The sequence below is a fragment of the Buteo buteo genome, chromosome Z (assembly GCF_964188355.1).
Source record: "Buteo buteo chromosome Z, bButBut1.hap1.1, whole genome shotgun sequence".
NCBI classification, from domain to species: Eukaryota; Metazoa; Chordata; class Aves; order Accipitriformes; family Accipitridae; genus Buteo; species Buteo buteo.
The window spans coordinates 1,684,972-1,712,880 of NC_134204.1; the positions used below are offsets into that span (position 1 = coordinate 1,684,972).

Sequence of the window (27,909 nt, forward strand, 5' to 3'; positions counted from 1 at the left end):
CCACTATTAACTTGTTTTTCATAAACTATTAATCATAAACTAGTAAATCTGTCAATTTAAGTTCAATTAAATAATTTTTCTCTTGAAATAAATATTTCTTACATACCACTGATGTACAAAGATGCTATTAAAAGGCAACAATAAGTAATGATAGCAGTCTTTGCAAGTCAATGAAGAGAAAGCAGTGCACCAATATCCTGACCTTGAAATATCAAACATTCAGCACTAGCAAGAAATCTAATAGTAAATCCTTTTTCATGTACATGCCACAGCACTATCACTTATAACCTATATAGAAAAGCAATTAAATGCATTATGCATTTTCACGAACAAGTTATTCCAAAATATATCTTTACTTACAAAGCACCTGGAGCATTTTCCCATGATCTTTCTGCTTCTAGTATATCTGTTGTAGAAGGACTGCCATGATTTTCCAGATTATTTGACAAATTTTCAGTTGAAATCTCCAGACCTCTGTCGGCCGTCGAGGTAAGTGGCTCAAGCTGGTCTTCTAAAAAACAAGGACATAATGTGTCCAACCCTCTTCAAGGGGCTTATTTCCACATTACTTTTAACTTTATGTAATACTCAAAGAAATTTACTACAGATGAATTAGCACTGGAAATATTTTATGGAGACTATAGCCCCAGTACAACTCCTTTGGTTATCTTGGTATCATCAGTACCAAATGGGATCTGCAAGGTTCTAGCCAGGAGAGTATTTAAAGTAGCTAAGCATTTCTTTTCTTAACTTACGTAAAACAAGTATCATATGCAGCACTCAAGATTATTTAATGTTTTTAATGTGCTTTCATGCTATAGAAAAATATAATTAATATTATTTCACAATACAATGTTAAATATTACTTATTAATACTATAAAGTCATAGGTTAGTTTTCTTATTATTTTGTACACTTTTTTCTAATAGCTGCTTTTACAGACACCTGGGAGAGAAATCATGCAACATATACATGCAAATCACGTATACAATCACATACAGGACTCACATTTAAAAATAGGTTGAGGCAAGCACTCAAAATGTGTCTTTCAGTAGCATTTTTTTTTTATACCTAGCCTGTTCATGATTGGTAAAATTTTCTATGTGAAAAAAAGATATAACCCTGTATTTAAAGTTCATCATGTACACACATTATAAAGGTATTTGCAGACACTTGTATATCTGACATTTTGTTGCTTTGAATTAACAACATAAACAACATTTTAATGTAGTTTTTATATATAACCTCTTGGAAAAAGGTAAAGATCAGTATTTATGCTCTGCATAAGAAAGAAAAAATATTTTTCTTTTTAAATGAATAAACTTAGACAGAAGCAAAGGTAACTAACACTTCAAAATGTTAATCTCTCATATCAAAGCAAATCTTGCTGATATTTTATAATACAAAGATGGTGCTTCACCATAGGAGGACCTCCCTGCTTCTGAAGAGCAATGGCCTGCTGCAAAGATTAGCTACACGAGTGATTCCCAAGGAAAGTTTTTACATAAACTGAAGGCAGTGGATAACCTAAATATAGGGGTTACAAATATCTCCTGCTGATTGTGTAAAGTAGAGAAAAAGACTACACAATAAACGGTATTTTTTTTTACCAATTTGACAGGTTCATTTACACTATGTTTTGGAATCTCTCTCCCCCAAGGTTACACTTCATATAATTTAATGTTTGAAATTCTATTAAGATATTTATGGAACTACCGTCATTACCTTGCAGTGAGGTACTATATATGCAATAAGTACTAATATAATACTAATGTAATAAGTACTTTGCTGTAAAAGGAATGCTTAAATATTGGCTTACATATGAAAACTTACAGTATAAAAGCTGTTTAACTTGGTCAACTACTAGTAAGTGCTTTGAGTCATGTCAAAGATGCAATAATCTACTGTACAGTGCAGTCAAACACAGCTAGAGAGTGTTGGTTTAAAAAAATGTACATGTCTTCATACACATATAATATATACCCTTAAAATTAAAAAGCAAATTATATGAAATATAGTTACCTCTGAACAGCTTTTTAGTGTGCCTTGAAAACAAGTTATCAAAAGGGAAGTAGGCATCTGGACTGTCATAGTTGCAACTTTCTTCTACTTTGTTATCACTTCCCAGACCCAGCCAACCATTTTGTTCAAAAAAATCAGAACTGTGTTTATCTACAGAGTGCCTTTTTTTCAGGATCTCAAAAGCTTGTGAAGAGGAAGCTTTGCCTTGTATATTAAAATTTTGACCATCACTTTCCTTAGCTGAATCAGAAAAAAGGTTGTAACTCTTAAGCCATACTGGGTAGTGCAAATTGGGAATACTACTTATCCCTGATACACTTAAGTCGGACTTCTGACTGGTAAGCCATCTTGGATAATTCTTAAAAGGAAAAGTGTCCTCTTCAAAAGACGAGAGTCTCAAACTTCCTCTAGAGGAGACAGAATCATACCTAACAGGTTTATACACATTGCATTTCTTTTTGCTGAAGTCTTTGTGTGGATTCTGGTGAGTAACAGCTTTCCCATTCTCCTGGAGACTGAAACCACTTTCAGTATTGAGTGATGAGGTTTGGTAAGGGCAGAAAGATGTTTTAAGGGACCGTCTGTTCCACTCACTACTTTGATGCCTTGATTTAAAAGGAGTACGCTGGACAAAGGGTAGTGATCCATCTGCTGGAAGTGCTAACAGATCATCCGTTGCAAGACTAATCAAGTCTGGGTCACACTCACTCTGCGTTCTAGAGGGTGAAGCAAGAGAATCCAATCCTACATGCTGTTTAAAATCATCCAGTGCTGAAAAATAAAGATATTTTACATGACATGCTAAACTTCAAGCATACCAAAAGGATACATTTGTAACATCTAACATGAAGTAGTAGTTTAAAGCTGAAACGTTTTCTTTACCAGGGGCACTGAATTACAGTTCTTGCAAGAGTGGTTCAGTTTCTAACCAGAATCTTGATAAAAACCTTATCAGTCAAAAGTTACCTCTCCTTTCATAGTACACATTTACAGCTTTGAGTATTTTCTTTAATTTTTTATTTAAGAGAAACAAGAAGTCAACATTCTACAGTCCATTTTTAGTTTCACATTCAGAACTGTGTATTTTGCAGATACACAGTAAAAAATAGCTAAAAGCAATAGCTTGCAAAGCAAGTAGCCAGATAACGGGCTTATAGACCTATTTTGTGATTCTACAGAAACTTACATGCTGTATAAGATTTGACTTGACAGTTTTTCAGGGAAGAATTATAGCATTAAATCCTTTACTGAAACTATGAAGCACTTTGATTCATGACAATAGGTTTTTCTCGGCTAGTATCTGGAAGTTATTTTTTCACTCTTTCACTGTAATATCAGTAAGTGAAATCTGTATGTATGCATGTAACATACAAAACATACATGCAGACTAGCTAATATGTGAATGGAGCTAATGAGATTCCTGCAAAGAACAGCAATGGAAAAATTTCAGAGTAAAAATGTGAGGACATGACATCTTCCATAGAATAGTTTCACATTTTTAGTGATAATCAGAATGCTGGGATTTTTTTGGGGGAAATCAGTTAAACATAAGTAGAAGGTGGTTTGTATTAGAAATATATAAACCAAAAGCTAAACACAGCTAAAAATAGCTGTCTTGGTAAGAGAAAGAAAGGAAAGGTGTGAAGCTAGAGGAAGGTTATAGGCTATGGTAAATTAAAAAAAAGCCCTAAATAACCCAATATGCTACTATAACCGTCCATGCCAATGCAACCTAGGAAAGTGTCCTTTTTCAGGTATGAAGTTTGCCTGTACTTAGAACTTTGTTATTTGAGGCGTAATGAACAAAGCATTTGCAATATAAATTAGCTCAAGCACAGTTACCTGCTCTAGACCTTCTAATAAAAGTTCATATAATCAATTATTTATTCAAGCTAACTAATAATCACAAAAGCCAATTCAAACCCATATATGTTACCCACTTAGGTTAGACTTCAGGTCCAAAAGTACATGCCATAAAAATCAATGGATAAGAGGCAAATTTTGTGTTAAGACAAAGCAGTGTTTGAGGGAACTCATTCAATTAATTAGATACTGATGTTACTTACTCTGGAAAGAAAACTGAGATTTTTTTCCAAGACTTGAGTTTAAGCAATGATTTACACTATCTTTAGCATATATTCACATATAGAAAATACAATTTCTATTCCATACTCTGGAATTTATTGTTGCATCTATGAGCATGGTCACGAATTCTCACCAATCCACCAAGCATTTATGAAAAAGCATTATAGAGAATGACAAATATTGCTAGCCATGACCAAGCATCATTTACTATACCATAAAGACTTGCAAGCAGTTGTGCAGGGAATATTCCTTCAACAAAACACATCTGGTGTGAGAAAAGGAGTTGCAATACCATTGGCAATAAAAACAAACCAAAAGAACAGCAAACACCAAAACTTACTAGACAACAAATTTGCAGAGACATACCATGTTTTTCTTTGGCATGATGCTTTGAAAACTTAACTTGTTTGGGAGTGCTTTGAAATATGCAGATTTTTCCAGTGCGTACTTCTGAAGATGTGAGACTTAAATCAAAATCTTCAATATAAGCCTCCAAAGCCTCAGATGCAGAGCTGTAAAGCTTGTCCTTGTAGTGAATCAAGCTGTTTGAGTATGGATTGTTGCTGTCAGTGCTATAGCTTGTTAAAAGAGAAGATACTGTTGAATCAGGAGAGCAGAGACTGCTTTCTTTTATTGAGCTTGTCATGGTTTTTACCCAGCTTTCTGTTAGAATCTTCACTCATCTTTTTAATCAATCTAAATGGAAAAAGAAACAAAACCACAAGTGATCATCTGCACTGAAATGTCTTCTCAAACTGTAACATATCTAGGATTTTTTACTTTTGTTCTGTAATTCTTATTATTTTCCTAAAATTTACTACTTAGCTAGTCCGCTTTCTGCTTTTCAAAAAGTTTGTCAAAAAATATGTGCTGCCCCTAGAAAAGTCAAAGGCAGACAATAAAGGGACTGGAAAAAAGATAACAATAGGGAAAAGTTCTTGTACATTGAAACTTCAGTAGTGAAAAAAAATATAATGAGAGCAGGAAAATCCAGCTCCTCACTAGTTCTAGAAGAACCTCAGTACCCTGCTTTTGCAAGAACAGGATTTCACCTAAGAACTGCTGACATTTGTCACCAAACATACAATTCAGCAAAGACACGCAGAAGTATCATAACTTTTGATTTCAGAACCAGCACAAAGGAGTGGTGTTCACGGACAAAACCAGAGGTTAAAGTAGCTTAGTATGAAAACCTAAGCAACTCAATGTAACAAGAGTAGGAAGTCATTACCCTTGCAGATATTTTTATATAACTGGAATGGGTACACACAGCAGAAGAATTTTACAAGCCCCACAGGAGCACTTAGAATCATCCTATCTACCTAGGCAATTCAGTCAGCCCAATCCAAGCTGCCTTTGTAACCCCCCCAAACTGTAAATTGAGGAGTTGGAAGTGCAGTCTGGTTCCAAATGCTGTAATCAGGATGGTCAAGGCCACTGAAAGAAACCTAACAGTCCATTTCATTCCTATAGGTAAAATACCATTTGAAAAACCTGTTGTTAAGGAAACAGGTGGTGTACCAAGCAACAACGATTAATAACTTGGTTATACCCAATATCGCATACGTACAAGGATCAGCATGCAATAGCAGCATAAGGATTTATATGAAAAAGGCACAGTGGGGGTCAGCTCTTCCAAGGCCAAAGCGGTTTTCCCCGTAAAGCCGAGGAACCGAGCTAGGCACCGGCACAGAGACCCCCCGGAGCCCCATCCTCACACAACACCCCCAGGAGAGACAGGACGGGCCCGCACAGTAAGACCCGGCCGTGGCGGGCACCCCCGTCCCCCTTTCCCTCACAAGAAGCAGTCAGCGCGGGGAAAAGAAGCGCCCAAAGAAGCACAGCCCCTCCGCAACGCCATGAGGGTGCACCGCCCTAGCTCCGACCCGCTGCCCTGCCCGCCCATCCCTGCCCGGGAGCCCCGGTCATCCCCACCCCACGGCAGCCGCTTCTTCGGGGTTTGCCGCGCAGCGGCTTTGAAGGGACCGCACCCCTTTACAAAATGGCGGCGCGCAGGCGCGGGGGCGGCCGCGCGGCCCTGCGGGAGTTGTAGTCAAAGCCGGGCGGCCGGCGGCTGCCTTAGCCGGGACTACAGTTCCCGGCATGCCCCGCGGCGGGAAGGCGGGAAGAAGGCGGGGCGGGGCCGTGTGCAAGGCTCTCCCCTCCGCGCCGCGCCGCTGAGGTGAGTGCGGGCCGTCGCTGTCGCCTCCTCTCTCTCTTGCCCTGAGCTCCCGCTGTGTGGGGCAGCCCGCCCGCCGCAAGAGAGAGCGGGGTGGGCGGCTGCCCTGTGGGTTGCCCGCCGCCCCTCGTGGGGCTGGGCAGCGCGCTTCAGGGCCGCCGCCGCGGAGGTGAGGGTCCCCGGCGACCAGGCCTTCGGCTCCGCCGCCTTTTCGGCGGTCGGCTTGGCCTGTCAGCGCTCCCCGAGCGGGTTGCTGGGGCTGCGGAGGCGCCGCGGATTCGTGGCAGGCTGAGGATGTGTGCTCATCCGTAGCCCTGGGCGGGCACCCCTCCTTCAGCGGTGCAAACTGAGCACCCGGCTAAATTCCACAGGATGTCGCTGAGGTAGCTCTGGAAAAGCCTGTGCAACCCATTACACAAGACAGCCCCATAAAGGTTTAGGTATGAAGTTAACTTTGTGTGAGAGACTGGTCCAGAAGCGTTCAGTGCTGTTGGCCTGAGAACCACAGTTGATCCTCCTACGAGAAAGCGTTACAAGAGAGATATTGTACGTGTTGGCGGGGAGGAAGAAGGTGGGGAGGCAGGGAGCTACAGCATACTGGAGATGTCAGCGTTGGGGAGGGCTGGGTTGGGCTGGAAAGGGCTGGGCGGAGGATGTCTTGGTAAGGGTGGCTTTGCAGCCTTGCTGCTGCACTATTGCTAGAGCCAGGCCTCTCACTCGCCAAAGAGTTTCCACAGTAGCGCAGCCTATAATGATCGTTGCATAAAGCTCTGATGTAAGAAAAATCTGTCTTCAATTGTTTGAGCCTCGTGTGTTTTAACTACACAAATTGGTTGCTAGTCTAATGACTTCTGCAAATCATGGCAGAATCAGAATATCAGGTCATAAACTGTATAAGGAGTGGAAGTTTTAATGGGGAGTAATGCTGGATTTAATATAGCGTGAACAGTGTGTCTCTCTGGATGCTGTAATTCATTCTCAAGATCCACACCAGTGGCTGCTTCTCAGTAGCCCAGACTGGAAGTCAATTACATAATTTTGTTTAAATAATGACTGTTTTTCCGAAATGGAATATGAAGAATAAAAAGTTCATTTGATAGAAATAGTCAGTTAATGTACGCTAAAAGCTGTGGAAAGAATACAGGAATAAGCCCTGTGTTTTTTGCTCTTTAAGGAATTCTGCCAGCAAATTGCTTTTAAATCTTTACAGATAAATGGACTATAAGAAAATTGCAGATGAAGTTTCAGAAAAAATTTTGTCGTACAGTCAAGATACTTCAGGATGGAGAGTGATAAAAATTTCAGTAAGAAAATACTAGTTGATATTGTTTATGAAGTTATTTTTATTAAATATGTTTTGTTGCAAAAAGTGTTTCCTTTAAAATTAGTTGACAACTCTTTATCAACTGCTAAGTTTTTATTTTTCCTTTTTCTACTTTGAGAAAAATGTTACAGTTTCTTCAAAGCCTTCAAAAGAGTATGCAGGAAATATGTAAGTATTTACATTTTGTTTGTCATTGTAATGAATAACAACATCTTTTTTGAACAGTGACACCCAAGATTGAAATGGAAAAGTTAACCATGTTCTGTCCTTCATGGAAGTGTTAAGTTTAGTTTTGTTAGCTGTAGAGAAGATTTTGCGCTGTAGTTACACTGGGAAAGCAGTAGGGCTGGAATAAGAGAGATGGGTTTCCCAAGCAGTTTTCAAATGTGCTATGAAAATTAAATACTATATAACACTTACTAATATGGAATAAATAGGTATGAAGTCACAGTTTTGGCCTGAAGTCAGTGACTCTTCCTGGTGGAATATTCTATTCAAGCCATTACATCTTATCAGCTGGACTTTGCTTTTCACGCCTTCATACTTGTGAAATGACTGATACTCACACATGCAGACATGCTTACGCTCTTGCTCTACCTTATCTGTCCTTTGTACCTTTTTCTTTCTGGCACCTGAAACTGAATTAACTGTACTGAGATAAGAAGGTCATATAATCTCTGCAGCATCAACTCCATCTGTCCTTCCTTCTCCTGAGCTATGAATTCTGTGCTGTTGTTAAGCAGCTAGATTTGGCCCAAAGGGCAGAGTTAGGCGAGGCAGACTAAGCTGATCTCATAGCTTGCTGTCACTGATAGCATTGGCTCTACTCTTTATTTTCCTCCCCTCCTCTTTCCTACCCCTCTCCTGGCTCTGCAATCGTGCTTCTCCTTTATGGTGGCAGTGCACTCAGCTGAGTCTTTACCAAGCTGATTCAGCTCATTAAACTGGGGGAAAGAAGAAAAAATCTCACTGAAGTGTGCAAAAGCAGAGGAAAAGAGGACACTTGCAACATGTCTTTAGCTTCTCTCTTTCTCTCTTTTTTTTTTTAATGCCTAATAAGTATTAAATTATATTAAATACCAATATAGACAGATAGGCAGTAGAGAAAATTTGCATCTGATTCTTCGTTGTTCTTGATATGATGAGATGTTTGTGATTAGTGGTATTCTAAATCTGAAAGTCTTACTTGGTTTTCTAATTATTTCTGAAGGTTTGAGCAAAAAGGTATTAAAGAGGACAATGCTTTATCACTAATATTACAGAAGAATTACTCTACAGTATTATAATGGAAAATAGTGTAATATTTCATTAGAATATGTTAAAAGTACTGTTATCTTAATAAGAATTTGCATACTTTGTATGTGGCATTATTATTGTATTTCAGATCTTATTTCAATACAGGTGGATGTGAGGGACTGAGAGTCTGGTTGCTTAGAATTCACAAGAATGTGCCTGACTTTTTTGTGGAGGACAAAAGATATGCTATAGTCTCAGTCAGGCACAAAGCCATTTTCAGTTGTATTCAGATCTGTATGCAGTAAGTCCTTTGCAGTTAGGAGAAGCATCATCATGTTTTCTGCCATTTGGTACAGGGAGCCGGAATCTTTCATTCGTTTATCTTTGTACAAGTCTTTGTCACATTAACAAGCAGTACTGGTCCCTAGTGTGTCTTTTGTGAAGGAATACTAGCTGTTTCTAGGAGCAAGAGTATAGCTGTTCCCATTTTCAGTTTGACATTGAATATTTATTAATCGCATATCACAAATGCCAGTTTCTTTTTTGATTGGCAGGAGTATTAACAGTTTGCTTTACTTGCTAAAAGAAATCAGTATGGGATCTGGAAGTGAAAAGCAATAGAGATCCTTGCTTCAGTCAGGTGAAATACTTTCAGGAGAGTTCAGGGAAGCATTAAGGTGATTGTTCAAGGCTGAATAGGATTTAATTTGGAATTATGTCACCTAAGCTCAAGAAAGACAATGAGGTATGTATTTTAGTTTGTCTAAGACAGGAGACTAGATCTGGTGATCTGAGTGGTCTTTACCAGGCTTACTTCCTCTTTTTCCGGTGTTCCCAATAATCCACTGTAAAAACTGGAAGTTGAGATTTTTCACAAGTGTGCCCTTTTATTCTAGCAACTGTGTCTTTCAGAAGCCTTGCCTAAAAGAAGTCCTTCTGATTAACAACTCACACTGAGTTTAGGAGAGAAGATATTACAGGATGCAGACGAGAGCTGCTTAGGAGATTGGTAAACATAAGTTCATGGGAGTTAGGAAATAAAGGGTGTATCCATATATTAATATGCCGATTTTAACTGGTCCTGCCACAGTTTACGTGCGCTGTTTTTGAGTAGGCGTTAAAATGTTTTCTGTCACCATCGGACCTGCTATAGTTAGTGGAGAAGCGAGTTTCTGGAGTAGTCATATGCACCCACGCTGTGCGCGCTCCACCAAGGCAGCGAGTGGTGACAAGAGTTGCTGCAGAGTGAGGAAACAGACCCATGATTTTACAGGGCCTCAGTGTTTGGGTTTGAACTTGGCTGTCTTCGCTCTTTCTGACTTACAGTCATGCATCATCAGGGTCTGTAAATCTCATTTCATGTTTCTTAAACTGTTTGCAATCATAGTCTCCTTTGAGCTCATCTGTCACCATGCAGCATCCTTCACCTTTGCATTTAATTGCTGTCTGTGGGTGCTTAGTGTAGTGATTCACAGTTTCTCCAGGAACTAGGTGTGAGAACTATCAGTATTAGTGAGCAGTTCCCAGCATTATAGGAGTTTCCTATTTCCTTGTGAGAGGCCTCTCTTCCCCTCTGTGAACTTTCCCTTGAACTCCTTGGAAGATTATGAACAAAAGCTGGAGAAATGCCAGAATGTGCTAGTTCATAAACAGTGAGAAGATTTGCAATCAGTGTCAAAATGGACTGAAAGTATCTAAATAGAAAAAATAAATTAATAGATTAATTGCATGTTTTTAAATGAACAGGTTCCTAATAGCTCACAAATAATTAATTTAAAATGTGTGGTGCCAAGAATGTAATGGTCTCAAAAATCAATTGCAGAATAATAATTTTTATTACTACTTGAATTTTAATCAATCCATCAAGTGCAATCACATTCATGTGCTTTACGTGATTATAGCCTGGCATCCCCAACTGCTAGATGCTTATTATTGTATAACTTACTTTTTCAGTTTATAAATGTGAATTCAATATCTGTTTTTTACACAATCTAGATACCGTGGAGAAGGGATAATTAAGGAAGTCCCTAGTAAAATTATTCCTTTTATGTATCTTCCTGAATATCGAAACAAATGGGACAAAGCATTACAATCTTACAAGCTGTTAGAAAGGATTGACCAGGTAATACAATAATTTAATGCAAAGATTTTATTTTAACTCTTTCTGCATGAATTATGGTAACTAAAAAGACCTCTACTTGGATGAAGAAAGCTCTCTGCAAAATATGTTCTGGGTCAGTAAAAACTTCTAAGCCTGCTGCTTATGTGAAATGGGTATGAAACGTGTCCTTCCCCTTAGGAGTTAAATATTGAGGGTAATTTAAAAATTAGGGTAAATTTAAATATTTAATATGAAATAAATGTCCTCAAACATGCCAAGAATTCAGTCCACGGAAAACAACAGAAGTCTCCATCAAGAGTAGGGTGAGACACAATGACAACAAAATGTAGGGAGAGCTCCCCTCTCAGTGAGCATAGTTTACACAAGTTAAAAAAAATCACCAAAGTTAAAGGCAGCATGGAAATTGAATTGATGCTGTACTAGTGCTGTGAAATCCTGTATGTTCTGAATTCCAGTTGCTTGGGGCTTTGTCTCAGGCACTCTGGAAACCCAGAACTCCAAATTCCCATGAAGAGTATCATCCTGTGTTAGCCAGCTTTGATCTAACCACTTGAGAGAGATGGAGGGAGGTCTCAGAACATATTACATGGGTATGAATGACTCAAGTGCGTGAAAGTACTCCCTCAACCAAGGGGAGGGGGGGGGAGAAATCCTCCGTTTTTTGTCTTACCTGAACTTCTCTCTCACTTTCCTCTGCCTGGATCTGCTAGAGTTCGTCAGATGTTAGTAGTAGTGGTACATCCAACCACATCTTCTTAGGTTTTTTTGGAACTGATTTAGTTTAACAGATTATACGTCTTTGTCCTAGAATACAATGTGCAATCTAGCATGTGTTTTTTAATGCAAATAGGCATTCTAGCTCCACCAAATGTGGATACTAAATGTGCACATTTAGAGTTTTTCCACACAGAAACTATACTCCTGCCTCAAATCTAGGGCACAAGGCATGGCAGTGAATCCTTACCCTGTGTTACTGGAAGATCCCGTTCATGGCTCTCATGTTAGTTCAGCACTAACTAGGTTACAAGAACTGTTGTCTTTTGCTAACAAATAGGAATCCATTTTTTGCCACACACTCATTATTCAACATGTAATGCTGCTTTGCCAAGTAAATAAAACTTAGCTTCTGACATACTAATTCAAAAAATTACCTTTACTTACTTGTAGGACACTGGTATATACCACAGTGTAACACACAGTTATGGTATGGGACTGATATCATCAAGAGATTTTGTTGACCTGCTGCATGTTAAACCATACCCTGGTGATATCCTTACAACTAACTGTAAGTTGCATGTAACTACTTACGCTTTTGTATTTTGGCTGCGTTCTGGAAATCCTAAGGTGAATGGCTGTAGTAAGTTCTACAGCCTAATCATGGTATCATGTACCTTGCTCCATGTGTGGTCTTACTGATTTTAACAGTCCCCTCCTGTTTATCCCCAAAACAAAGTTGTTGGGTTTTTTTTTAGTACTGAAACTATAAAAATTGATCTTTGAAGAAAATACTGTTTATTCTTCTATTATGCCTCTCTTTGAAAAATTGAAAAAAATGTAGTAGTAGTATGAGGAAGCTAGAATTTATTATTTCACTATATAAATTCAGTGTTTAATAACACTTTTCTGTAGTTGGATGGCTTCCTGACCAGATGCTACTTGCCTAATATGCTATTCTCTGAGTGAATTGCTAATTTGCCCCATATTTGATTCTCCTTGAGTTTGGCTCTGTAAACTTATACAAAATGTAAAATGATTAATATTACAACTATATGGCCAACCAGGAAAATCTCTCACTGCTGCTCCATTTCCGTGCTAATCTTTTTCCTTTGTGTGGATCTTAGTACATGGCCGAAAACAACATTTTTCATCTTGGAACTTTACTGACCTATCGGTATTTTTCAAGCCATATTCTTACAATACTTTATTATGCAAAAGTAATGGATAACTAAACAAAAGAACCCTTCCTAACTACTATTGTGCATGTGTGCAGCAATTTCCTCATCTCTGCAATTGCATTTACTAATTAATGGCATCTGCTGACAAACTAACTTCTTTGTCCAGAACTAAGCCACACCTCAACACTTAGGTATGTGTAATCACATCTCAAGGATAATACTTTTGGTATGTCTGCCCAAACACCTACAGAAATTTTTACGTGTATTGAATTACTTGCACAAATATTTAATGTCCTTTAGGTGTTTCACGTACAGAATGGAATTGCTAAACACATCAGCGACTGTATTGCGAGATCTTGTACTATCCTATAGTAGTTGGAGGAGTTTGTTTTTAAAAAGTATTTTTGAGTTGTATGATTGACATATATAAACAAAATTAATTTGATTTTGCTTTTTGTGTGTGCATGGTGACTTACAGCTGTCAGCGTGGAATACTCCAGCTGCCCTCCAACTCCCTCTTGTGTTCGAGGCTATAACAATCCCTGTGGATATGTGTGTTCACCTTTGCCCGAGTAAGTATTTCTAGCCCTCTTATATTAGCATTTTTGGTTACTTGGTTGTCTTCTCTATGCAAAGCTTAAAATTTACTGAACCACACAGCTTTTTTTTAACATTTTATTTAGGCAGTTTTATTCTGGGGGAACTTTTGAGTTTTGTGCAGATCAGTTTTGTGACTCAGACTATCTTTTGAAACAATTGAAACTTCCACTTTTCTGTATTAGTAATTTCAACAGAGATGGACTATGAATTGTAAACATTTGTACATCTCACTAAGTTTCATAGCAAGAGTAACAAGTGTTAACTGAAGGATTTTGCTCCTTTCATCACAGGAATCCAGAGCATTCTAAGCTAGTTGTATTTATTCAGCCAGAACTAGGAGGAATGCTTCCAAGTTCTGTAGTGGAGACAGCATTACCTACTACTCTCATAAACTTAATCACTGAAACAAGAGCTGGACTGAAAGGCTTGAAAGACCATGATTAAACGTAAGTGGAAAATAATAAGAACTTAAGTCACATGCATCTTTTACTTGGATTCATTTTTAAAGTAGATGGAGAAGTTTATTTTAATTGTGGTTTATGTGGAAATACATAAAGCTTAACTGTTAAAATGGTGAATGCTGGTTTTCTCTGTTATTGGGAATGATGCAAGAATTTACATTGAAGTGCCATCAAAGAACAGGATGTCACTTTCAATGTAATCAGGTGATGTTTTGTAATATTTTTGCACTTTATATGCAGAGAATATATATACACACACATGCAAGAGTCTGGTGATATAAATTATAACAATGTTAAAATACAGTAGTCAAATATTTTGCCATAGCTTTAAACACACTTTGATAAATTCTTACCTCAATTATGTACTCTTGACTGAAACAAGCAAACATCTCGTGTGCTAGAGACTTTAAACATGTTTATTAACTGTAAGTGTGCAAGTGTAATGAGCAACTATTTCACTGTTTTGGAATTAAATATGTCAAGAAAAGCCTGACGAATTTGTATATAGCATCTCATTAAAAGCTGCTCTTTATACACAGAGTTGTTTGTCATTTGCTGAATCCTGAGTACAAAACCTAAACAATTTTATATGCTGACTAATTTCCAGGAAGAAGCTGGTGATACAATTCATTTGGAAGTAATGTTTCCCATTACCCCTTAGTATTTCTAGTACCTCCAGTTACGAGTTAACTGCTGGAAATAGCGATAGCCATGTGAATAGTAATTTCCATCACAAATCAGAGAAACAGTGGTGCAAATTATAGAACAGTGTGAATATTGCTTTCATCTTCTCTGCTCAATCCCCTCCCAAGTTGTTAGGAACAATTAACTGCATACATAGTATAACTCAATGAAAATTAAAGTAAACACTCCTTTCCCCCAGTCAACATGTTAAGGTATTAATAGTGAATACTGAAAGATGTTTGCATACTATATTTTTAGGACAACTAAAGGTTCATCCGATAAATGTCAATTTATAAGAAAGAAAAATAAGGCAGACTAATGACTAATTAAACAGTCACCAGCAAGTTTTATGTCAGAAGTTGTCAAAATATATTTTTAATATTCACACCTTTACAATTTATAGTAAACTTTTCATAACTAAAGTGCCTTCAAGTGCTGATTCTTACAGTGTCACTATTATGAAAAATGTTTCACTGTGGTTTAAAATATTTTAGCAAACTGTTAGACTGTGATAAACATGGTGCCATATTCCTTCTTCCTTTACTTGTTTTAGGTTTTTCAGGGGGTTTATCTGTAGAAGTTTTGGACACAGGTTCCTGCCTCTTCCATTCAGCTAGTAGTTCTTTTTGCACATCTGCAGGTAGTTCATAAAAAGTCTTTGTGTCAACATTAGGAGGAAGTACAATTCCTGCTTGCCTACTATAGGTTTTATCCACAGAAGTTGTTTGAAAGGCCTGCTTATCTTTATCCAAGACAGGGACACGCAGAATAGTTTGGCTGGCTCCAGCTTCCAGAGATGACAGATCTTTCCCTCTGAAGTTCAGAGAGTCAGTAGGTTGTTTTTCCATACTGCTGCTTGTCAATGCACTTCTGGGACACTCAGAAGAACAACTGGCCTTGGAGCTGTGTGCCAGAACAGTTACAGATTCATGAGCTGACGTGAGATGTATACTGCACCCTGCAGCGTGCGTATCACTGTTTAGTCCCTTAGAATTTGGGGAAGTGCTGTGCACCTCTTCTGCAAAATATACTGATGGCTGACCTGAAACATCCTCAGTAGGGATTGCTTCTGGTTTTTCAGAAATAATTTCTTTTTGAATATCTTCTGGAAGTTCCCTAAAGACTTCCTGGTCAATGTCACCAGGAGACAAATAAAATGGGAAGTCAGGAATTCCTGCTTTTTTTATGTTGCTTTTCTTTTCCTCTGAAAGTTTCCTAGTTTTTGTAGTTCCAGTTCTGTTGCAGTTCTGGTTCCAAGAAGCACTTCCCTCACCTTGTGAGACACCTTCCACTTCCTGTGGCAAAAAAAACGTACATAAAAGCATAAGTATGTTTTGTGTAATCGACCAGTGACAAAGCACTGTTTTACTAACAGGAAGTTCTTCAAATTATTCCTTAACAGAGAGTAATTTTTTTTTTCCCTTACAATCAGTAGTGTTTTTTTAAATATTATTTTCAAGCACAGACCTTGAAAAGTACATATATGTAGGAATGCTTTTCTTATTTAAAAGCAGCAAATACCTTGAAGTTACACTTTACTGCTTTAAAACTCTGTGGAGCTTTAGAACACACACTATGGTGTTATCCATCATAGTCCTGAGCAGTTGAGAAGTAGACAAGTTTATCAATACGCAAAATTGCTATGTCAATACAGAAACAGTTACACAACACAATTTTGAAGTTACTAAGTTTCCGTATTATGTACTGAAAGCATCTCGTGGAAATACTTAGTGTTTTCACAGACAGCTCCTACACTGTCTAGCATATGGAGCTGGGAGGTAGGAGGTTTGTTCCAATTCTGAGCAGGAATTAGAAGCTCACTAGATCTGAAGCTAGTGGTCAATACAGAATTGAATCTTTGATTAATTTCTAGTCTGAACAGTGAGACTTGAGAATGCATAGGAAGGTAAAAAATCACTGTGAGAGTATCTTAATAAAAGCAACAAGGTAAATGATAAGCAACTTTAAGGAGCTTTTAGTCCAAGGTAAAAAATGCTTTAGTATGACAATATCTGAGTAAGTGGCCTGTTGTTCCACGAATGCTAAAAGGGCAGATCTTACTGAACAGCCAAATTCAGCAATTATTTTTCAGAAGAAATAAGTTTGGATTTCTTCCTTAGTGAATTCTGTTCTCTTCGGTTAAGGGGCTTGATAACCTAGCTGGCTGTCCCATTCAAGACAGTATTAAATCTCTTTTAAGCAGTCTGTCTAATGAAAGAAAGTGAACAAGTAACACCTGCTCAGAAGATTCCAAATAAATCTTCATTTTTACCAAGTGAATAAAACTTACAATCCTAAAAAATTCCAAAGCAGTTAAGGTTTAAATCTATATAATAAAGACAGAAATATCTCAGAACTTTCTTATCTGCAGATAGTTTTCAGTATCTTTCAGCTTACCCAAACACGTTTAGCAGAGCCTGATGGAGGTGATACCTGCTTTAGATAGAAACCAATTGATCCTTTCTTGCTGCTAGGAAGATCTTTGAGGTTGGAGAAGCAGACACTCACAAGAGTAAGATGAAATGGTTGATCTACATCTATCATCTTTCGAAAGAGTTTCATTAGTATATCAACCATTGGAGATAGGACGCTGCTGCTTTCTAAAAGAAAAAAGGTTGAAAAAACCCAATGTATATAATAAAAAATAACTGACTGAATAAGATTGACTTAAATAGCAAAATACAAAGGTAATCTTCTAACTTCATATTCTGAACTTTCAACATTTTGCATGTACACAAAAGTAAGAGATCAGTCATAATCTAAGAAGTTGAAAATACAGTGCTATTCTTAGCAACATGAGAATATTTGTAACTCCATTTATACACACTAAGGAAACCTTTATTCATCTCAAAACATGAATTCCTGAAGTATTAAACTCTAAACGCTGCTAAAGGCTTCCAAAATAATGGGTCAATATGGTCAGGAAGATGTTTGTTATACCCTGTCAAGTATGCCCTGAACTGAGTAACAGGCTTTTTTTTTTTTTTTTCTTTACCTCCAGTAAAAATGCTTAATTTCACACCTTTGAAGATTGACTTAGGTTAGAAAGGAATAATTACAGAATAAAGCCAAGCTGAATAGATTTGAAAAATGATCTAATTCTACCAAAAAGGGCCTTTACAGAGCCATGTAGGTGTGTAACATTACCCCAACACAGGTAATAACAACATGGTTTAATGGAGTTTGCATGACTATATGAGCTGACAGTAACTGTCTCCTCCAATGTAGAAGTCCAGTAGCAATTTTGAAGTGAGAAGGTACAGAGACTTTCAATAGCTTCTCTAGGACTGTGAGAAGTAATTCAGGAATTGAAGTCAGGGAACAGTGATTCTGTGTGCTGATGCAGCAGTGATTCAGATTTATTTCCTCACCCCAATCTGAATGAAGTGTCAAATGAATTGCCACTACTGGTTGGAAAGCTTAAGTCTGAGAAGGATGAGAGCCTTTATGTTATTAATTTTCAGAGGTACATCAAAAAGACATTTTATTACGTAATAAAACTGAGAACATAATTCAAATCCCTAACATAGAAAAGCAGATTATTAATCTGGGAAGCAGCCCCCAGTCACACATTCCCACCCCACCAAGAAATTTACTGCCAGGAATCCAGCCGGACTTGGTTAAAACATGGTAGTAACATAGAAGTTATTCCTACAGTGAAGTTCTATACGTTTTTAGCACACCTCATCAAGATACATCCGTTACAAGTAATGGAAAAGTTTCCAAGTATGAAGTGTAGGGAATATTATCATAACACTAAGTAACAGAATTTTACAGAGAAGTTAGGTGGTAGTAGCACAAAGTTGATACTTTCAAAAATTCTAAGTTTACCTTTCCCAAATTTCTGAATGAGATGAGGCGGAATAGGACACTGACGACTTTCCCGATTAAACCATTTATTGGTTGAGGAGAACTGGCGTATGGTCAGTCTCACTGTGTGTGGTTGTCTTCCATCTTTGTATATTCTGTGGAGCATTAATGTGCACAAAGCAGTAAGTATTACTATGAGTATTTTTCAGAGGCTCCATGGAAACACACAGCATCTAGGTTACAAAGTCAAATTAAGCATTCCAGATCTCTCCCAACTTCTGGCCTTACTCCACTGATTATACAGGGAACTTTGGGTCCTAGCTGCTTCCCGTAATTACCCAGAGGTTAGAAATTCAATACAATGTGAATACTGTCTCCAGGAGTCTTCACCTGAAGTGAATGTGAAAATTAAGTGGGTCAGTCTGCAATACTACCACGTTTCAATATTTAATACATTAAAAGTAGTATAGTCTGCAGTTATACCCTGTATAATCCTCAGCTTTTAGGTCTTCTATTTGCTTTTCAAGGAAACATACCCACTTTAGCAGCAAAAGGTTTGCTGGCTTTTGGAAGAAGGTTAAGAGTATGTAATTGTTTCTTTCCCCCTCCAAAAGGCATTGAGGGGTAGGGAGGATGTATTTTCTGTACAAAAAAGATTTTGTCAATTCTACATGTTGTAAACAAGATAGGACAAAGAGCCTCACTTCAGATTTCGTGAGTGAAATGTTCTTTCAGACTGACAGAAAAGCAAGCTGTGGAACAGCAGACATGCATAATGGTGGTCACCAAAGGTGTGAAAGTAGAGAAAGTCACTTAAGGAAAGAAAACTTAGGCTCCTTCACAGAAATTAGTGAAGATGTACTAAATACTGTGATGCACAACCAAAGCAACAGCAACTGAGAAGGATGAGCAAATGGAATATGCAGAGGTCCTTATCAGAGAAGCTGCATAGGAATGGAAGGGCTGGCAGCCAGCCTGGGGGCAAGACAGATGATGGGGACAAGAGGAAAGTGGGGCAATACAGCAGGGCAATCCATGAATTGAGAAAAAAAGACTGAAGGGTAAGTTGGAGAGGCAGGTGCTGTCCTATAAATGCATTTTGCTGAGAGAAGAAATGCAGAGTATGAGACAAACCTAACATATGCTCCAAGTCCCTTCAGGTCACAATTTCAGTCATCAAAAAGAGCTACTGAAGACAAGTCACCTGTCTAATAGGTTAGGAAGCAGTTCTTCGATTTTCTCTTTAACTTCCACTTCTGATGAACATTTTTTAAAGGAATCTTCATCACTAAAGGACTAAAAAACCACATTACTCCTTTCAATTTTATATTTACTTCAAAACTCTGAAGAGGAAAAAAAGTATCACAATTAAGTGTGTAGAATTAACACCAAGATATCTTTGACACTCAGAGCTTAACTGAATTTCAGGAGAATTACATATTAATTTGAGTTGTACTAGAGAATACATACAAAAATGCATCATTTTGGTTAGTCCAGCAAAGCTGCATAAAACTAAAAGCAATTTTTTTGCTCCTTATAAAGTGCTTCAGAACGATACTTGTACCTGAGGAGGGCCTGATGGAGTCACAGGGGAGTCATCTTCTCCGTAGCTGAGTTTTTGGATACGCTGAGCGATAGAAACACCTAGTTCCTTCTCTAACACAGCAGACGGAAATGCTTGGAGATCACACACGTTTCTAACACCCAGCGTTTCAAGACGTTTTGTAGTTTTGTAGCCAATGCCTAAATAAAATGTGTATTAAAAATACACAGAAAAGTGAAAAAAAAAACCCCAAAACATATATATAAAAAAAATGCCCACCCATGTAGTACTGACAATTATTTTCCCTACTGCAATGCAGGCTTTTCAGCAACGTTTTCGGTGAGTTTCCATTCGAGTTTCAGAATCTGCCATTAGAAAAGCCATACTGGGACACAGCAAAAGTCTGCCTGTGTCTGTAGCCTACATCAATGCTTCCTGGCCAACAGCACAGTGTCAGTGTAGAATATTTAGGAAAAGTACTTCCTCAGAGTATTCTATCAGGCTCCAATAGACTGTTTTAGTAACTATCAGTAGGTTTCCAATCAGCAAGTTTAAAAAAGTTTGTATTTAAAACCTAGTATCAACCACAGCGTTTGGCCTTCAATAAAAACAAACTGAGATTTTAGTATTTTTGAAGGTACCTTGTAAAGCACTGCCACACATTTATGTCACAGCCGAAAATTCAGAAAACCAAAGTCCTTTCATTGCTTCTGTTGAACAAAACTCAAACAGCATATGAAAAAATAGAAAGCACCCTGAACACACACCCCCACACCCTGCTGCCTGCTTGTGAGAACTGGATTTTAAAGTTATTGCAGCTATAATTTTTTCAGTATTTTTTCTTACCATCTTAAGAGTTGTCAATATGCTCTCCATCTGTGCTCATAGCACCATACTTACCGGGCACTTTTTGGATGTGATCAAGGCTGCGTATTAGATCTTGACAGCTTTCAGGCAGAAGAATTGTTTGCTGATTTGGTTTAAAGGTCCCAGATACTAGTTTAGACAGTAATTTGTTAGAGGCCACTCCTGCACAGCCTGTGAGGCCCAGTCTCGCATATATGGCTTCCCTGAACTCCTCCGCAATCTGAGATCCAATAACTAGTCTTACATGCGTTGTATCAAGCAAATTGATAGCTGCAAAGAAAAAGAAAGCAGTGTTCAGTATGTAAACAGTCACCTAGTTAACTAATTCTCTAGATTCAGAATTTTTTCGCATCACATTAAAGCAGTACAAGAAAGTATAGTCTCATGGGTCAGGTGGTATTGCCATGGCTTCTGTATCCAAGTTTAACTTCACTCCTATCTCCCAAAAACCCTGGTAAAAGGGAGACTGCTGCTGTCCAAAACCAGGGGCATGCTGTCCAGGAAGCATAATGTTTAGGGAGTATTTTAAATATAAAATACAATATATTAAGGGATGTCAAAGAAAAGTGTTAAATATCACAGATTCTTGTACCAACGTGACCAAAGTAGAGATTTACAAATCTTCCATTTAGAGGGCTGCCTTGCAGCTAAGCCTTTATTCCTCACATGCAAATGCCAAATGAGGAAAAGGACTATTCAGGCATTTCCCTCCTCTCCAAACCATATTCGAAGCCATTGCAATAGCTTAAAGTCCAGGAGAAGAACAACCGCTTTTCTTCCTAGTGCATGAAATGAGTATCATGGCATAGCTATTGCATTCACAATGTATGAAGCAGTTCAATTAGCTACTTTAGTCTCAGTAAGTCTATTCCTGACCTAATGGTTGCAGCAAAAATTTACTCTGTTTTTTGGTTTTTATTCACCAAGAAACTCACTCAGTTTTGCTAACTGACAACAACGTTCAAGCTGAAACAAAATTCTGTGTCTTACTACAGTAAAACTACTTTAAAGAAAAAAAAAAAGGACAATGAAAATCTCTTCTGCCAAATCATTGTACATGCTTATCTGCTGCAGAGATATTTTTTTTTTATACAGTCTAACTGGAATGCTGATTAGCATTTGTGATATATATACTCTCAAATATGGAAACCAAGCACAGAGCAACACACGTTTCCAGCTGTTCAGCTCTGGACAATACTTAGAAGCAGACAGATACTTTGTACTGAACTTCACAAATATTGACCATATTTTTCAACATGTTTAACTCACCTTGGTGGTTGTACACATGGCCAGACACACAGACTCTGGAACATCCACTTTGTTGTAGCTGATTTAGTCTTTTCTCTACGATCTCTGTGATATCCACAAAATTTTCATCAAACCCAAGCCTTTCCACCAGTGGACAAAATTCCCCCAACAACTCTAGGAGGAAAAGATACCCAAGGATAATATGCACACAACTAAATAACGTGAGGTTTTCATGTCTGCATCAACCCACAGCTGATTCCCCATGGATTCAAGTAGCATGATTCCATGAATAGAAACCATGTTCTCTTCCAGATAAAATAATAAGGCACTTATTTTAGCAGAGGTGAAGAAGGGGAATATTTCTTCATCCCACAACTACCTCTGGCATCTGCTTCTCTTCTCCCCAAAGCTCTTCTTTCTTTCCTCATTTCTTTTTGAAATTATAGTTATTAACCTCTGCTGTACTTTCTCCTCAGGAAATCTGTTTCCCAGATAGGTGGGCTTTCACTTTTAAGTTATTACTATTCCACCTGCTAACACTGCTAACGATAAAGAGATACTGGAGAAGTTCACCTGCTCAAAGGCTTCAGCATTCTGTCCTCCATTGCTTCACATTTGGAAATGTATTACTGCAGTCAGTATTTAAATAAGAAAAATTGCTCCTAAAGAACTACATGGGTGTAATCCTAACATAGCATACAAATCCCCTATAACATCAGTATGATACATTTATAGTGCCTGATCCAGACTACAACCAAGTCTAATAGCTTATTTTATGAAATATTGACATTGTATGACCGTAAGTATTATCGCCATGGTATGAGGCTCATTCTAGTGAGATCTTTTGGAGCAGGAAAACGTCACGTACTACTGCACGCGTGTGCATGTGCACACAGAGTTTAACAGACAGCGTTTGTCCTCTACTGAAAAGTTGTTAATTTTGTACCTGTAACCTTGTATGACATTTCCCTGTAGGGGGTTAGATCTTCTCCATTAACCAGTATCAGCTGAGGACACTTCTCTTTAGCATCCTTGACAGACATCATTTTCTTAATTCCAAGTTTTCTGGCTTCGTAGTTACAGGTAACTACGATGTATTTCTGTTGGACACCTAAAAATGAAGGTTGAATGTGTTTTAAGTTTAGGTTTCTTGGTGCTTCACGGAAGACCACAGTACTTTCATGCCACTGCAAAGACTGCGAAGCATATGCTTTGATCAGACTGCAACATCGTAGAATGAGCAAACAAACCAACACAACAGTCCTATTTTACAGGACTATGAGAAGGATAGATCTCTTGATGTATACTGGACGGTAAGAACATTTTAAAACCTTACAGATGTTTTTCCCTGTTGTAATATTGCTCTTAATTTTGGGCCTTTCCAGGCAATCTTACTCATGAAAGTGCTCTTTATGCAACAGTCATTTTATGATGTACTTTCTCCACTGATCGTAGATACTACTGACTGCCTCGTGTTCATTCTTAACTTCTGGATGGAATAAAGCATGCTTTAAGCATGACTGTGTCAGAAGGCTCAGGCTCATCTATGGGGCTCAGCCCTCTTTCTGCCTGTGTACGTTATAAACCAGCTTCAATCCCCACAACTGCTCAGACACGTCGGCAAGCGCCTGTACTTGTGCTCAGGAGGATGTATTAATGTTGCAGTCACAGCTACACGGAGTCTAGACTGCATCTTGCTCACTCGGGATGTGGTTACAGCTCCGCTGTGCCTGCCTGAATCTCACCACACAGGCACGTCCTTAGTTTATTCATGACCTTAGTTTCTTCTGCCTGAATACACATTATCTCCAAATTAACAGCAAAGTAACTCGTACCTAAAGGCTTGTCTCTTAATTCAGGATTACGGATCATTTCTACTTGTGCATAAAAGCAATCCAAGTCAACGTGCACGATCACTCTGCATGCTGTGCTTCTTGCTGATACAGACTTGCTGTGGCCTGCTGCAAGGAAAGTAAATGAACAGGTTAAAAATTACAAGCTGCCTTACACGTCACCTTTTTTTTTTTTTTAAATTAATTCACACTAATAAACAGATGTTACAAGAAGAACACAAAATGTACAAGTTTTATACTAATTCTAGCGCTGCATTAATTCTAGGATTACTTATGAGCCTAAGTCATCCATAGCAACTCGGCCTACTACTAAACACTCCCGTTTTCGGAGGTACAGTTGTATCTGTTTTTCACTGAGCCATTTTAGAACATTGCTTAGCTGATACGATATCCTTTCACAGTGGAACACTGAAAAGTATTTTTATTTCTGTAAAATAATCTGTCTTTAACTCCGCTAGGATAGCTCTACCAGATATCCTCCGCCTTTCCTGGGGCGGCCAACAGAGACCGCAAATCACCATCCAACAAACAGCAAACCCTGCTACGAAAACAAGGCCGCCAAGTTAAAAAAGGCAAAAGAAAGTAATTTTAAAAAAAAAAACAAAACAAACCAAAGGGGTGGAGGCTTTTATTTCTGTAAGATGAAAAAAAAACCTGATTAGTTCAGCGTGCTGTTTTGGGGGTGCTGTTCTGAACGCCTGCTGCGGTCTCCTGCCCTAAGCGGAGGAGCCAAGCGGTCACCGAGAGGACCACAGAACTAATTGAAAAGACAAGGCAGGCCGATGGCTGCCGAGGAGAGGCTCTCCCCTCCTCGCCCACAAGGAGCTCGCTTTTTTTTTTTTTTTTTTTTTTCCTCGCCCCGCAGCTCCCGCTTTTCCATCCCGGCGGGGCAACTCCGCCTTCTCTCGCCCCAGCCGTCCGCCCCGGCCGCGGTAGCCCCTGCCCGGGGAAGAACCGACTCAGAGCACCGGATCCGAATCACCGCGGTGGCCGCGGGCTCCGCTGCGCGGCTCCGCCGGCGCCATTGCTCCCCTCCCCGCCGTCCGCCCGGGCCCACACGCTCACACGGGGCGGGCGGAGCGGCTCCGCCGCCCGGCTGCGGGCGAAGCCAGTCTTCCTCATCCTCCTCCGTGGGCGGCGGGAAGGGCTCCATGCCGCCTCAGGGCTGACTCATCCCCACCGCCGCCGCCGCCGGCCGCTCTCCCGCCGCTCCCCTCACGCTGCTCCCGCCCCGCGGAGGAGGGAGGCGGCCAGGCCGGACCGCGCCGCGCAGGTCCTAGCGCCGCGCCGGCGGCTGAGGGCCGGGGCCTCCTCCGCCTCGCAGGGCTGCCGAGCCCGTCAGGAGGTTGGCCCTCCGGTGGCTTCGTTACGGGACTGCCGGGTGTCCGACCCGGGGCGGGGGGGAGTTGGGGGTGCGGAGTCGGCGTCGTGTTGCGGGGAAAGGGGCCCCGAGTTCGGCAGAGCACCGGCGGAGGGCTGTCAGCCCGGCGAGGGGGAGGCGGCGCCGGTGGTGGGAGCGTGGAGGACACGAATAAACTGAAGGGGTGTGGGGGGAAGCGCTTCGTTCGTGGACGCTTTTGGAGGAGGAAACGGGGGAATTCGGGGTTTTGGGCGGCAGGAGGTGTGTCGGCGTCCCCGTCCCAACGCCAGCCCGGCACCGCTCTCCCTCACGCCGGGGGACAAGCGGGACGTGACGGACGCTTTCCTCCTTGCCCCGGCACCTGCCGCCGCGGTTCCGCTCCGGGCTTCCTCCAGCCTCCTCCTCCTCCTCCTCCTCCTCCGCCGGAGAGCCCGAGCCCTCCCGGCAGAGCTCCCCCGCTCGCAGGACGTCCGAAAACGCCGGCCATGGCAGCCCGGTGTCCGTTCCCCGCTCCGTCCCCGCCGGTTGCCGCTCTGTCCCGCCTACGGCTCTCTCTATGGTCGGCGGAAGGTTGGCCGCTCTGGCCCCTCTAGGCCGCGCCGCGCCCCAGCTCGAAGGGCCGCTGACACGGATTCCGGGGCTCGAGTCGCGGAAGCGGGCGCCGGGGCGAGAGCTCCGCCGGCTGCGCGCGCAGCCCGCGCTCCTGGCGCCGAGCAGCGCGCCGCGGCCGCCATCGCCAGGGGGTCCCGGCCCCGGCCGTGTCCGGGAACAATAAAGCTCTTGTTGCGAGCGCCGGGGGGCTGGGCGCCGGGCGAGCCCCTTCCCCGCTCGTCCTCCCTCCTCATCCTCATCTTCTTCTTCTTCTTCATCCGGCGCCGCCGCCTCGGGCCCTGCGCCCGGTGCATGGAGAAGCAGGGCAGGATGGACTGCCCCGCGCTGCCCCCGGGCTGGAAGAAGGAAGAGGTGATCCGCAAGTCGGGCCTCAGCGCCGGCAAAAGCGATGTCTACTACTTCAGGTACGTAACCGGCGGGGCCGACCGGCCCGTGACAGCCTTTTCCTCCCCGGCGGGACGGGGCCGGCCCGGGCAGGGCACCGGCGCCAGCGCTCCTCCATGCTCCCCCCCTCTCCTCCTCCTCCTCCCCGGCCCCGCCACCTGCTCCCCGAGCTTCCCCCCTCCGCGTCGGGGGCGGCGGGGTGTCCCGCTCCCCCGCCGCCGGCCCGCCTGTCAGGGGCCGGTGGGAGGATGGGGCCGGTCCCCGCACGCCTGTCAGAGGGCCGGTCCCCTCCCGCCATGGTGTTCCCCTGTCAGAGGGCCGGTCCCCTCCCGCCATGGTGTTCCCTGTCAGAGGGCCGGTCCCCTCCCGCCATGGTGTTCCCTGTCAGGGGGTGAGGCCGGTCCCCTCTCGCCATGGTGCTCCCTGTCAGGGGGGTGAGGCCGGTCCCCTCCCGCCATGGTGCTCCCTGTCAGGGGGGTGAGGCCGGTCCCCTCCCGCCATGGTGCTCCCTGTCAGGGGGGTGAGGCCGGTCCCCTCCCGCCATGGCTGCCCTGTCAGGCACCGCTGGCTGGGTGGTCGGGGCCGGTCCCTTCCCTGACAGGGGCGGTTGCGGGGAGCGGCCCTCACGGCCGCGCTGAGGAGAGCGCCGGTGCCGGGAGAGGAGGGGGCGGACGGGGCGTCTCTCTCCTCGGGCGGCGCCCCGAAGCAGCCCAGCCCCGGCGGCGGCGGGGATCGGGTGGCCGCCGCCTGCGGGGGCCCTGCCCGCAGGACAGCGGCTCCCGCCGGCGGCCTGGCGGGGGGGGCTCGGGGAGAGGCGCCCGCAGGGCGGGCTGGAGGCCAGGCCCCGCCGCCGGAGCTCCTCCTGCCGCGTGTGCAGGATCCCCGGGCAGCCAGCCGTGCCCCTCGCTCGGGAGGAGCCGGCGGTTCCTCTGTAGCGATGCTCCGCGGTTCCCTGCCACCAGCAGGCGACTGCCAGCGCTGGGCTGGCTGGCTGCAGGGCTGACCGCTGGGCAGCTCGCAGGGCTTGTGAGGAACACTTCAGCCCAGTTTTCCTTTGGGAGGGAGCTGCACGCTGGCCCGTGACAACCCTCCCGAGCCTAGCTTTTCCATAGAGCAGGATCAGGCTAAGGACAACACCTCCCCGCGATTAAACTGAGTCAGAGTTGCCATCATCTGTACACAAGACGTCCTACCAAAATAGTTAGGTCATTGGTGGGGCACACGCACACCACGCTGAATTAATTAGGAAGATTACCGTTAGTAACAACAGTTGAAAATTCAAAGTTAAGAGCATGTGAAAATTGGAGAAGTCTTGCCACTGTTAAACGTTCTCGTTATTACTGCACGGGTTATCGCAAAACCAAGAGAAGCAACAGCAACCTAATTTTGTTTCACCCTCCCGCTTGCTTTCAGAAACTGAAAAGACAGTTCTTTTCCCAAGGCAGAAATCAAATAAATGCTGAAGTCTTGCTCTTAGGCCATGCTTCTGTAAGTCCAGCCTGCTGCACAGCAGAGGAAGCTGTCTTCTGCAACGGCTAACCTCTTACCCACAGCACCTCTATTTATAGCACTATATGCATCTGATGAACCGCACCTGAAACCTCTCCCTAACATTGCTGTTTCTG

At 41.8% G+C, this 27,909-nt stretch overlaps 4 protein-coding genes across 11 annotated transcripts in view; 2 read left to right on the forward strand and 2 right to left on the reverse strand.

Moving 5' to 3' along the window:
* The window catches only part of CZH18orf54 (chromosome Z C18orf54 homolog), a 28,307-nt gene extending 22,210 nt beyond the window's left edge, over window positions 1-6,097 (reverse strand). Inside the window, exons 1-4 of one of the 3 annotated variants that reach the window (XM_075020546.1) lie at window positions 6,042-6,097; window positions 4,473-4,802; window positions 2,730-2,792; window positions 361-511 (exon numbers count right to left, since the gene is read on the reverse strand). In XM_075020546.1, the coding sequence (XP_074876647.1) occupies window positions 361-511; window positions 2,730-2,792; window positions 4,473-4,752 (494 nt within the window). In that variant the 5' untranslated portion in view covers window positions 4,753-4,802; window positions 6,042-6,097. Of the gene's footprint in view, window positions 1-360; window positions 512-2,021; window positions 2,793-4,472; window positions 4,803-5,676; window positions 5,876-6,041 lie in introns of those variants that run through there. The other 2 variants (XM_075020544.1, XM_075020545.1) reach the window with 2 other exon arrangements.
* Window positions 6,098-6,199: 102 nt separating this feature from the next.
* On the forward strand, window positions 6,200-24,071 carry STARD6 (StAR related lipid transfer domain containing 6). 5 transcript variants are annotated; one of them, XM_075020872.1, is made up of 8 exons: window positions 6,200-6,288; window positions 7,496-7,589; window positions 7,728-7,777; window positions 10,841-10,967; window positions 12,135-12,252; window positions 13,341-13,434; window positions 13,753-13,908; window positions 23,221-24,071. In XM_075020872.1, exons 2-7 carry the CDS (start codon window positions 7,500-7,502, stop codon window positions 13,904-13,906), a joined length of 633 nt encoding a protein of 210 aa, XP_074876973.1. In that variant the 5' UTR covers window positions 6,200-6,288; window positions 7,496-7,499; the 3' UTR covers window positions 13,907-13,908; window positions 23,221-24,071. The 5 variants fall into 5 exon arrangements, with proteins under 5 accessions (XP_074876973.1, XP_074876972.1, XP_074876974.1 ...); XM_075020871.1 differs by having other exon boundaries at window positions 23,216-24,070; XM_075020873.1 differs by lacking the exons at window positions 6,200-6,288; window positions 23,221-24,071 and adding an exon at window positions 6,320-6,725 and having other exon boundaries at window positions 13,753-13,906.
* POLI (DNA polymerase iota) lies at window positions 13,958-25,723 on the reverse strand. 2 transcript variants are annotated; one of them, XM_075020869.1, is made up of 10 exons: window positions 24,994-25,723; window positions 23,911-24,033; window positions 23,022-23,186; window positions 22,097-22,249; window positions 20,861-21,097; window positions 19,982-20,160; window positions 19,622-19,713; window positions 18,439-18,572; window positions 17,005-17,207; window positions 13,958-15,902 (listed from the first exon to the last, which is right to left on the reverse strand). In XM_075020869.1, the coding sequence occupies exons 1-10, from the start codon at window positions 25,079-25,081 to the stop codon at window positions 15,078-15,080; spliced, it is 2,199 nt and encodes a 732-aa protein (XP_074876970.1). In that variant the 5' UTR covers window positions 25,082-25,723; the 3' UTR covers window positions 13,958-15,077. The 2 variants fall into 2 exon arrangements, with proteins under 2 accessions (XP_074876970.1, XP_074876969.1); XM_075020868.1 differs by having other exon boundaries at window positions 23,911-24,036.
* Window positions 25,632-27,909, forward strand: part of MBD2 (methyl-CpG binding domain protein 2) — a 42,500-nt gene continuing 40,222 nt past the window's right edge. Inside the window, exon 1 of the mRNA XM_075020870.1 lies at window positions 25,632-26,304. Coding sequence (XP_074876971.1) covers window positions 26,192-26,304 — 113 coding nt within the window. The 5' untranslated portion in view covers window positions 25,632-26,191. The remainder of the gene's footprint in view (window positions 26,305-27,909) is intronic.